Genomic DNA, 12,678 nt, shown 5'->3' on the forward strand with positions numbered 1-12,678 from the left:
TTTAGCCAAAGCCTTCATAGGTTTCTGCCCACCATTCTCCCCAGGCATTGTGCAATGCTTGTGTTCGGTCACAGGCGAGATGGAGAGGCAACGACGTCACTACCAGTCATTCAACGTCACGCTCTTCGCACTGCGCATGCGCAGATACGAAAATAACCGACCAGAGGGTCCAGTCAGGAAGTCCAGATATTTTATCTAAAATATTGTCTAAGTCCAGAAACTATAAATTTCACAAGCGACACTGTGCTTACAACTGGGCTCCACTTTAGTTCTCTAAACAGACTGAAGGTAGTCGTCTCACTAAATTCATCAGAATTGGGAATTGTAGGGAGAGCTCACTCACAGCCTTTGTTGACGTTTCACGGTGCGCATGTCGAATGAGCTGTGAGAGAGGTCAAGGACCACCTCTGTGCTGTACCCAGGAGAGACGGATCGCGTGACCTGGTTCCTTCGTTTATTTAACATCAGTATTAACAAGTAAGTTTTATTCAATCTCAGACAAAGCTAGATAGGGCGGGAGGAACAAACGGTGATGTGAGACAATAGCTAACAGCCCGGGTTTTTCAGGGTTCTGTAGACCCCACGCCGTATGATAACGTCCACTGGCGGTATGAGACACAAGTGGTGAAGCGAGCTGTATGACCGTCCACTGACCTGGGTTTGAGCCACCTGTTGAGTATGGTGAGAGTTGGAGTGAACCCAGCTGTCTAGGTGCCCAACTAACGACGTGACGATCGTTTGGGGTCATCAACTCTCCTCTACCTCGGCTCACAATACCACATATCTTCATGCAGCTTAGTGAAAACCTTTTACTAACGGGAAGCTAAAGCTTCTCTCAACTGTACAAGGTCTGAGGGGCTCACTCCCTTCCGTTTTCATGGATGTACTGGGGGTAAAGTGAAGCCAGCTGAGTGATACAGGGTCACACACTGGGACCAAGAGTCCAGTGGAACTTAGAGGTACATTTCCAAGGTTGAGAAAGGCTGGTTTGGGCCTTAAACTACGGCTGCCTGTTGGTTGTGCCTTAAAAAACTACGGAGTGCAGGTGGAATCTGTGTGTGTGTTAGGTTAGGAAGCATGGTTCACGGGTATTGGTGGACTCAGTAACTTCTTAATAATAGTGATAATATTTTTGTGTGTACTTAATACTATTTTTTCAGTTACTAATGTATGCTGTGTGCATTTAATATTTTCTTATAATTCCGATCTCAGGTATAACCTTTGTTCCCCAGAGTAGTGTTTAAGTTAGGTTAGGAAGTGTGCATCTGTTGGGGTGATATAATTTTGTTGAGTGCCCTTAAGGCCTATTCATTGTAGAGTTATTAATTTCTATTTTTTATACCATTTTCTCATTCTTTACTGATCCTCATGATCCCTGATAGGTTCTGAAGAACAATCATGCATGCAGCTAAACCAATTACTTCCCAATCCAGTTTGTGTAAGAGTTCTACTCCTGATTTTTTAAAGATTTCCAATTTCTACCGATAAATATTTTTGTTGCTATGTTAGAATTTAATATATATTATTACAAAGTTATATGAAGCGTGAACCATTTCTTTCACCCATCCTCTTATAAATTCTAATATATTTTCTTCTATCATGTCTTAAGATAGGAACACAAACTTCGGGTAATGAAATTAGCAATTTAGAAAAAAAATATCAGCAGCTCTTAGCACACTAAGCTTCGTTACTTGAGTGTTAAATGTCTTCATCAGACTAGTTTTGTGAAAATCTACTTCCATTAAGTTGCCCCCGACATTTTCTTTGTAAAACATTGCTAGCATAAGTGTTCTAAAAACGTCTAAGATGAAATTTATGCCATGGAAGAATGAGAAACCTTGTGAAACAAACAAAATGTGTTATTCCACAAGACCGATTCAATGATTTGAGTAAAAAAGGTTATCTGAAAACGTATTTATGAGCTTACTGACAAAAACACCTATAATTTTCAATACCAATCAGATTGGGAGTGTGGTAATTGATATAAAGAGTGGTTTTAATAAACTTATTCCGTTTTTTAACTTATGAAAATCAGTGTTGTCGGCCTGAAGCTATGACGTCACCACAGCCACTTGAGTGAGTACTGTACTTGGTTTTATTTGAATTTATTAAGTAACGATTCATTCAGTACAAGCATACGTATAAAAACATTGGCAATACTTCACTTTATTGCTGTAGGTTTTTTCAGTTATTTTTCCGCGGACTTTAATAATTTGAACACTGTCCTAACCTAAACTAACCTAACCTACAGTATATTAAAGGAACACGGTAAATTTTTGCATTTTCACCCAATATGTCTCTCGAGTTGAGCAGAATGTTCTTCCGGGAGCACTATTTAAACTCCCCGTTAAGGTGTGGGGGTGCTTCATTCGCCTTGGTGACACTAAGCAACGTGTTGGCGGACCTGTCAGCCACAAAATACTAAAAATAACCCCAAACAACTTTTAAAAACCCGATCTAACCTAACCTAACCTTATTCTTGTTTTTGGTGTTTAATGTGTTGGTGTATTTTTCGGTGTTCAGGTGAGGGGATCCATGAACTCAAAAACAGTTTTTAACCTTTTTAAAGGTTCGGTTAGGTCAGGTTTTCAAAGGTTTGTTTGGTGTTCTTTTTAGTATTTTACCTCACATTTTCCCTCTATTTCAAAGCTCCATTAACCACCAGACTTGGGCCGTTGGTACACTCTGATATGCAGCCCATGGACTGTTTCGCAGCTGCGGCCGCCAAGTGAAAACATTTACCGAGGATAGTACATGGAGTGGTATTGTTTTATGTTGAACCAATATGCAGCTGAAGGTTAGGTTAGGTTAGAAACAAATTATTTCCGACAAAAAACAATATCCAAATGGAATAAAACAAAAAACTATCGGAAAAACACATTGCTCAACTCGAGAGCCATATTGGTTGAAAATGCAAATTTCCCCATGAAGTATTTATTATTAATTATTTCCAGCGTGGTCCTATCTTCTTAAGTAAAAATACTATGACAAATTTATCATATCCCATTAACATACTTTTTAATACAAAAAATGTAAAGTAATATTTGACGAGAGTGATCCGGCCTTAGCAACTACCTTACGAAATGTCTCCACAGAAAATAAAAACTTTCTTAATTATAATCATACAATAATAATTCAGCATAAATATAGACATGTACGTATACAGTCCGTAGGCCGAGGGAATTTAGTTTCTTGTGTGCCTAGACAGTGCCGGTAAACAACAATGGTACACAGTAAGGCAGCTTGACCAAGGATAACTGTCAGCTGGTTATTTCCAGGAGGGTCCTTTACTTGGGCTTAAGCTTGGTCTCTTATGAGTAATAGTATTTCTACAGGAGCATTAGTGGGGGTTTATTTGATAAATTCAACAAGCATTATATTGTACTTGGACTATACGAGGCTGGCGGATCACTTCAACATTAAGTGGTTAATAATATAGAAACTCACTCTCTTCTCTTGCTGTAGCTTCGTCTGTTATGTATTTTTGTAGTTTTAGTTTTGAATTGTTTGTTACTGGTTTTGATGTGGTCTGGTAACAGTCCGTTATAACTGTGAAGAATAAAGTGTAATTCGGTGGATCGCGGACACCAGGTCTTCACTCCAACGATCCTTACAAAGATTTCTGTTAGATACTCTGGCCACAGTCCAGTGAACATCCTTTAAGCGTGATTCACAGCCAAACGTTTAGTCGAAAATTTGTGTCCGCGAATCGTATCTTGGGGATACCGTTTTTAGCATTTTTTTTCCGAAAGTATTTGAACAAATTCATCTCTACATACATATACCGTATTATTGGATTTGTACTTATTAAAAGACTGAGAAGTAGAAACTCATTATACAGACATTTTCAATATTGTTTACCGAAAAATTAATACTTCTTTGTACTGTAGGTAACCGCTATGCACCTCTTCTGAAGTAATACTTTGTAATTTTTTATAGTTTTGGGTACGGTAGTAGTCAGCTTAGCTTAGCTTAGCTTGGTAATTGTGAAACGTGAGAATATCGAACACAGGCCACCACTGATTATGCTCACATAAACTAATGGACTCGTATATACACGAGTTTTCCAACTTAATATCCCAGCTACGTAGCCTTCAGTCTGTCCAGCTGGGATTTCCGGGCCAAGTAGCCACTTCCAATAATTAACGAGGTCGTTTAACATTTCACGTTGCTTAACACTGATGTTATGAGTTATTTGTTGGTACAGTGGTGTTTTAGTCTCAGATGACAACTTTAGTCTGTGCTGTAGTGAGGTTGCTGTTATCCCTTCAGGCGATAACTTACAGAAATATTCTTACCTACATGACTGTCGCTTACACCAGGGATGTTTGTAATGCATTGTATTGTATTATATTGTATGTATTGCATCACACTAATATCTTCCTTGATTATATCAGATCTTTTAAAAATTGTCAGGCCACTGAGACAGCGTAGGCTCTCAATTGGCTCAGCCTTGTCAACATTGTTATTGTTGTCCTCTCTGTATCTGTGTTTTTCTGGGTAAATATACTGCTTCAATATCAACACTTTAGTAGAGTGATAGTCCACCTTATCCCTGTATGTACAGTATATATGAGAAAGTGTGAGGCTCATGTTGCTGCAAATACCTGAATGAGCTCATATATATATATATATATATATATATATATATATATATATATATATATATATATATATATATATATATATATATATATATATATATATATATATATGTGTGTGTGTGTGTGTGTGTGTGTGTGTGTGTGTGTGTTACACTAACGCCATGGCTGGGACAGAGATGATAAACATATTGATACTTGCTTCTTTATTTACTAACGTTAAGGTTATCGTAGTAACCATCGTAGAATGATATAGAGAAAAAGAAACAACAGTATACAGAGAAGGTGAACCACAAATATACAAAATGTAATTAATTAATACGGTGTCCGCCCCTCTGCCGGTGTGAAGGTGACCACACTGTCCCTCCTCACCCCTTCACTACGTGGACGTCTCTTAATACTTTATTTGACCAGATGATTTTGTACGGCAGAGAGGGGAGCCTATGCGATAGTGGTTATCAGGTTTATATTCCCATTCTACAGAGACCAATAATAATTGAGGGAAGTCATTCAGCACACATCGTTGTCAGTCGTTCTTATGTAATGACAATAAACATCACCCAATCAAAACATGAATGAAAATGGGTTGTCACGTTTACTGTATAGCTTCTTGTGTAAAGCAACAAGAGGTGATTAAAACCTTTCTTGTTCATCTTGAGGGACGTTGTTGTGTCTCGTGAGAGTCTTATTGAAGGAGTAGTCATTGTGGCTGTCGAGTTCATTATTGCTTATGCTTGGGCAATTTGATGTGTCATGGTGTGTTGGCCTGAACGATGAGCCGTCTTGAATGTCTTGGTCTTCCTTGCGTATGTTAAAGCACTTGGGTGTGTTTTGCCACAGCCAGTGATGGAGCCGCTCACAGGAGGGGCTCACCAGCTCGCTTGCCACTTCACCTGGCTTCAACACACCTGCCGGCCAAGTATAATAACACATATTATAACTTATTGTACAGTTCGTGACTTTGTTAACTATTAATGTTGTTCTACAAAAGAAAAACAAACTATACAGTACTTGACACTTTCATAAGACTTACCTGGTACATTTATGTCTGAAATTTAAAATCATGACATTTAGAAACTCTGGCAACATTGTTTAAAACTTCAAAGCTTCTGGAAAGATGTAAACATTCTTCAAGGCTTCTGGAAAGATGTAAACATTCTTCAAGGCTTCTGGAAAGATGTAAACATTCTTCAAGGCTTCTGGAAAGATGTAAACATTCTTCAAGGCTTCTGGAAAGATGTAAGCATTCTTCAAGGTTTTCTTTTTTTCTGAGAGGAGCAAGTTTTTGTTTACATCTCCGGGATCACCCCACACTATTATTTCGGGAACATTTTCTCATTTTAGCAATACAAATTTATTGCAAATATACTTAAAGTCTCACTTTTACAAAAAAATTAAATTAAAAAATAAATCATGAAGACTGGACCATACTTGGGGTCACAAGGTGTTTCCCAGGTACAGGCATATAAACAGCGGACACTTGTTACCTGTTGACTACCCTCCTCAGACTAGATACATTAACATTAGTTTTACAACTCTCCACACCACAGGCAGCTACGACTCGATCTTCTTTTAAGTCACATGGATCCGTTTCTTTTCTTTAGTAAACCAGCCGAGTCACCTCACTGTAGAAATTCAGTGTACCAACCCCACTGTTACCTTTTTCCGGGTATTAAGTATGGTAAAAATTACCCGGGTGCTTCACTTCTCTCTGGCTCACTATAGAACTAAAACACGGGAAGGCTACTGCTCGTGAGTAGGTAACATAACAACAACACTTATACTGCACCTCCCTGTAACTATGTGGAAAGCATCAGACGTAAACACAGAATAATTTTTATACATTAAAATATCATAAAATAAAGACCATAGATTAAATACTACGGAGCTCTAACGACTTTTTTGTGTTCGTCCGCCAGCCAATCACCTGCCTTGCTACACACTGACCCCAGACCTCAGTTGGGAGCTTGGGGTGAACACAGTAACACACTATTTATGAACATTTCCCCAGTGCTCAACCTTCAGCAGTTATATATTATTATTATTACGTTTGGTAATTATTAAATTTCTAACGACCGGTGAATTAATAGTTAAACCCAATATTGAGGGACTTGATGTGTGGTAGATTATATGTTACTTGGCTGGGTCGTACACTACACTCCTCGTGACTGAATAATCCTGTATGTTGGGGCATAGTACACCAGGAAGCTGCAGTATATACGGTATAGTATTAATATGTAACGGACGTACAGTAGCTAAAACAACTATCTGTGCAGGTGGGGGTCGATATGCTCCGAAATTTTACGTGTGACTAGTGACAGCCCTCATATACCAAAATTTATCGTCCATGGTCTCATATTGTTTCCCACAAAGTATGCACAGATAGTTGTGTTAGCTCCTGTACAGTACTAGTTGATTCGGGGTTAGACGGGGAGCTAAGCGAAAATGTCCATCCACAATTTGTGACGAGAGAAGATATTAGCAATGGAGTAATAAAAGTAGTATTTAATGTTTATTGTGTTGGTGATATAGTGTTCTTATTGCATGTTGTGAATAGTTTACGTTATACAGGTGGTTGTAATGATTACATACAAATTTAAAGATAAATGTTTAAATAAAAGTTATAATAGGAAACAGTTGGAAAATTGTGCTGATTTGGGACGTGACGTTATTTGTGGTGGTAGATATGAAAGAGAAATGAAATGAAGAACAAGTAATAAAAACTGCAGTTAGTATTTTTCTAAGAACTTAAAATATAACCCAGGTCAGCACAGTTGTTCACATCACAAATATGAACATTTTCAGCTGACAGTAATAAACTTGGGTAAAGCAATTAATGAAATATTGAACATTTATAGAATTAGAACAATGGTAATGTTAACACTAGGAAGAAAGAGAGTGAATAAGTTATGTCTTACCGGTAAAGAGAGAGACGATGCTGGCAACAACCATATTGATGATGATGCCTGATATGCCGATGTAACAGTAAGACACGTCGTATATGCCTAAGTCCTCAGATCTGTTAACAACAAACATAGTTCTCTTTACTCTTTATGTGGTGACAGTAATTTTGTTACAGAGACTCAGTTTAGTTTTAGAGAAGGAAGGTTAATTGACACTGTCCTATCCCCCCCCCTCTCTGCTAAGGCCATTATTACCTCCATTAATAACTACAGGAAGGTTAACTGACACTGTCCTATCCCCCTCTGCTAGGGCCATTATTACCTCCATTAATAACTACAGGAAGGTTAATTGACACTGTCCTATCCCCCCCCCTCTCTGCTAAGGCCATTATTACCTCCATTAATAACTACAGGAAGGTTAACTGACACTGTCCTATCCCCCCCCCCCATTAATAACTAGTTTACCCAGATTATTATGGCGGTAAGGGTCCATCAGCCAGTAATCTCCTTGATTGTAAGGGCGGAAACGACCTTCCTGCTTGTTACCGCTGCTAACTCTCTCGTTTGCCGGTGCGGACAACACTTAAGGTGGTTGGGCAGAGGTGAGAACTGCAGCTGCTACCCCGGACACTGGCAGATTGACTCCAGCCGCCATACAGTCACTATCTAACTTCCCGGCTGTTCGTCAAATTCTGGCTGTGATCTCATTATAGGTCGTGGGCTGTGTCCCCAGACCTTCACTTATCGACTGACAATTCTCTGTTCATCTACCACGACCGTCAGTTCATCTCATTCCGTCTGTGCCCAGGTGTTCTCCTGCCATTTCAAGACGTCTCTCGAGTGTGGAGTTGAATGGACGCTTCCCTACCTTGAGTGTGGATCATCGTGTTCCAGAACCTTCTCCCAGGGGCCACTGTCGTAGGAAATATCTGTTCATTGTTTGATTCTATCAGTTGTTGAATCCCATTAATTGTTTGATTCTATTAATTGCTGACTCCCATTAATTGTTTGCTCCCTTTAATTGTTTGCTTCCATTATTGTTTGACTCCATTAACTGTTGACTGCCTTAATTGTTTGACTCCAGTAATTGTTGTTTGTTGAGTAGTGTCAGAGTTTTGTGTTATATTTTTTATAGTAAAGAGATGTCAATCTCGAACGGTTGTTTGTTATTCCTCGGAAAACCCTGGTCCTTGACTTTCCTTTATTAAGATCCTGGTTAGTCTGGTAAGGGATTTCTATCCCTAATCCCCCAGGCCTTTACACTGATGTATACATATTTCCAGACGATAGTGATCTGTACATGAGCCACACACATCCTCACTCTTTAAGAACTAATGTCAGGAGCTGGGTAATATGTCATGAACTAACCAACAACCCCATATCAAAGAAAGTGTCGGACCTTAGAATTGAGACGTGAACAGAGTGTTAAATGACCTGATGGCCAACTAAACTGGAGTAGCCACAATGAAGTCATTAACAGTAAAGTTAGTAAGAAATGAGGCTTCGTGTACCTCATTCGTCACTATTGAAACAAACATATTCATTGTTCTCTCAGGCACCAGTATGACGACACTGGAGGTTCTTGTCGAGGTAACGGTCTTTCAACACAAACTTAGTTGACAAAACCGACAACACGAGCGAAGGTTTTGTTAAAGTTAAGATGTTACAATTCATATTTACTAATATTTACCACCTGACTGACTGAGGCCACCCCCATGAGGTCTTCTCGGTCCCTAACCTCCAGAGACCTGGACCTGGACCGTGAAGGTGTGCACCAATGTATCCTGACAGCAGACAATATTTGTATTCCTTTACACAATTCATTATATTATTAAGATATATATTTCGCGTCATATACATCAGGATGTACTGTACATTTTTTCAGGGAGCCGAACAATAACCGATCAATATTGTTCCGGTAGCCAGTGGTCGCCGGGGGTAATAACTTATAGTAAGAAACGGCTCTGTTTACTTTTCGAGTGAATAAAGCTTCGCTACAATTCTGTACGTGGTGACTTAACATATTTAGTAACAATGACTTGATGTATTCATCCTCTTTACATCAGTACACATAGTCTACCATATTCTCCTCATGTTATTAAGTTTATCCTTCAGTCTACAGTTGTGACGTAGTTCAAGCCTATCAGTAATTAACTAACAATCCTATCAGTAATTAACTAACAATTGTAGACGTAGGTGGCCTAACATCGGGCAGATTGTCTTGATCAACATAAAGATATACCAGTAACTTGCGCGAAGCTTAGTCACAACTCTGTACAGATGCACCGCGGTAAACTACTGGTATCATGACGGATAAGGTCAGCTTAAGCTTTAGTTTCTGGCCAGATATGTGAACCATGAGCGAGGGAGGCAGCTGTGGTGTCTGGTATCCGAGGGTTATCGAGAGTTTAGTTGTATATAGTTATTATAAGTGACTTATTTACGTCATTGGTGTACTTAAATGTCACTTAAATGTCATCTCCGTGGACTTGCTTAACGGGACACTTACAACACCAGCAAGTGCAGCGGACGTAATATTGGAAGAACAAATACTGTCAACGTATACAGCCTTAACAACAACCTAGAGAAGTCGACTTGTGAAAGAGACCTAGGGGTACTTGTAAGCCCGGACCTGCGGCCTAGAAAACAGTGCGTAAATGTTCGAAATAAGGCAAACAGAGTATTCGGTTTTATATTTAGAAACGTAAGTAATAAGAGTGCAGAGGTCTTATTGCAACTATATCTTGCGCTAGTCAGGCCGCACCTCGATTATGCGGTTCAGTTCTGGTGCCCTTATTAAAGAATGGATATCAATTTACTGGAGTCGGTGCAGCGAAGAATGACGAAAATAATTCCGGGACTTAGAAACCTTCCATATCAAGATAGGTTAAAGAAACTATACTTGCATTCCCTAGAAAGACGAAGAGTGCGGGGAGATATGATAGAAGTATTTAAGTGGGTGAAAGGAATCAATAAAGGGGATATAGATAAAGTTCTTATAATATTCTAGCAGGATAGGACTCGGAGCAACGGATTTAAGTTGGATAAGTTTAGGTTTAGGAAGGAACTGGTTCACAAATAGGGTGGTGGACGTGTGGAACAAGCTTAGCAACTTTGTAGTAAGTGCTGGAACGCTGGAAAGTTTTAAAAGGAGGCTAGATAGATTCATGGATGATAGTGGTAGTAACTCTCGACAGGAGCTGCCATGCACAGGCCAACCGGCCTATTACAGACTCCTTATGTTCTTAAAGGCCCGTCCACACGATCGAGCAGTGCCCGGCGGGCACGTGCTAAATGCCCGTTATCAGGCAAAATTGGTGGGCAAACCAGCGGAGTGCCCGTCGTCTAGCGAAATCATGGTCAGCCTGCCTGTTGGTTTGCTGCCGGATATGGAGGGACGTCTTTAAGTACTGCAAATGTGACAAGTATATGTTCCCCGCTCGGTCCAGATGTCCAGCGTATAACCAAATAAACTTATGCAATGTACATTATTGGCGTGACAATAAACGGGAGATTGTTTATGTATTATGTAATGGGAACATTCGTGTGTGTTCTTCTTTCCTGCCGCTCTCCTCACTCTAGTCCCATGGCTTCCTGTCTATGCATATCATAATTCTAACATTATTCAATGAATTTTTATGTATTACAAATCTCACCTGCAAGTAATCTTCCTTGAGTACTTCATACATGGCTTGACAAGTTGCAGGTATTATGCGAGACAAACTTTATTTTGATATCCTCGTTCTATACTGAAGTGACGTGTAGGTGCACCCAGTTGAAAGATATGAGCATTGACTCTAGACGAGCCTCTACAGATATACGCTCCCTCATATTGGTATCCTGTTTTTTTTATATATGGTTCCATTTTCCCTAGAAGTTTGTCAAAGGTGTTGGGTCCATTCTCATGTAATTGGTGAAGTCTTGCTCATGTCCATCTTGTCCATCTTGCAGTTCACGTAAAATCGTGGCATGACTTCACAATACTTTTCTTCGACCTAACCAATCTTTGCACCATTCCCTTTTCTGCATTTGGTTCTTCTTTTTGCACATAGCAGCAATTATTATAGTACACAACGCTATGCTCTTCGCTTTAACTGTCCGGCGATTATTCCTGCGACACACTATGGTGATCGTACCGCACCCGCCACTGCCAACCACCTACTAGCTACCGGCGCCAGACTATGACTGCCGCCAACCACCCCCGTGTGTACAACAACACACAGGCTTTGCCTGGTAAAGGGGCAAAGCCCGTCGGGCACTGCTCGATCGTGTGGACGGGGCTTTATGGTTCACGGTCGAGTCAGGTCAGACCCCTGGTGCCATAACTTGATCTCATTATAACACCAAATAATCTTCTGAAGGATACTGATGTATACTGAAGTGTGTGGCTCCTTAGGTTGAGTCCTGTGATGATCTCCGCTAGGCCAGGTATTCACGCTCCCACCCTCGCATATTATATTTTCTGGCACCATCGTTTAGTTACATTGTTCACTCGCCGAAAACAGTACGCGCCACAACAAAATTTAGCGGAAATAATGATATGTTTTAAGTATAGAGCAACAGAAACGAGCAGTTATTAACAGGACACGACCTACTATATACTGTACATGTATAAATAATTCCAGAAAATAAACACAATGTTCCTAAATGTTACGTCTATAATTGAAAAGTGTAAGTTGTCGGCTGAGACGTCGGGTGGACCATTGTTGTCACACGAGACATTAATGGTGAAGCAGCAGCCTGAAGAAAGAGTTTAGTGGCGCTGTACAGTACTGTGTCGAGAATAGCAGACGGGTATAAGAGCCTAGACCAATGCTGACCCTACTGTACGTGTACAATGCTTTAATGTACAGCACAGTATTTCACCTGTACAGTACCTCAAGAAACTAATACATAAAGACATGTTATTGCATTATCACGTGGAGGAGGAGGAGCTTAAATAAAACTTATAGGATAATCTGTGGTGTAGCTGTAGGTAAATATAATTAATGGACGGCTTGAAAATGTATAATGAATAATAGTAGTTTAAGAAATCAACTCACATGAGGTTAGTCGCCATTGATTTAAATATTATCTACTTTAATGGCGGTAATATGAGGTGGTGACGTTCCTCTACAAGCAGGTGACTGGTAGAAGTGGTCTGTTTACCGTCCTACATCAGTTTAGTGTGACTT

General features: G+C 39.8%; 1 protein-coding gene across 1 annotated transcript in view; it reads right to left on the bottom strand.

Annotated features, from left to right (window-relative positions):
• Positions 1-4,792: 4,792 nt before the first annotated feature.
• The window catches only part of LOC121858962 (sodium-coupled monocarboxylate transporter 1-like), a 92,193-nt gene continuing 84,307 nt past the window's right edge, over positions 4,793-12,678 (bottom strand). Inside the window, exons 18-19 of the mRNA XM_042355620.1 lie at positions 7,520-7,620; positions 4,793-5,509 (exon numbers count right to left, since the gene is read on the bottom strand). Of these exons, the coding sequence (XP_042211554.1) occupies positions 5,235-5,509; positions 7,520-7,620 (376 nt within the window). The 3' untranslated portion in view covers positions 4,793-5,234. The remainder of the gene's footprint in view (positions 5,510-7,519; positions 7,621-12,678) is intronic.

This window comes from Homarus americanus, unplaced genomic scaffold, assembly GCF_018991925.1.
Source record: "Homarus americanus isolate GMGI-L3 unplaced genomic scaffold, GMGI_Hamer_2.0 scaffold8226, whole genome shotgun sequence".
NCBI classification, from domain to species: Eukaryota; Metazoa; Arthropoda; class Malacostraca; order Decapoda; family Nephropidae; genus Homarus; species Homarus americanus.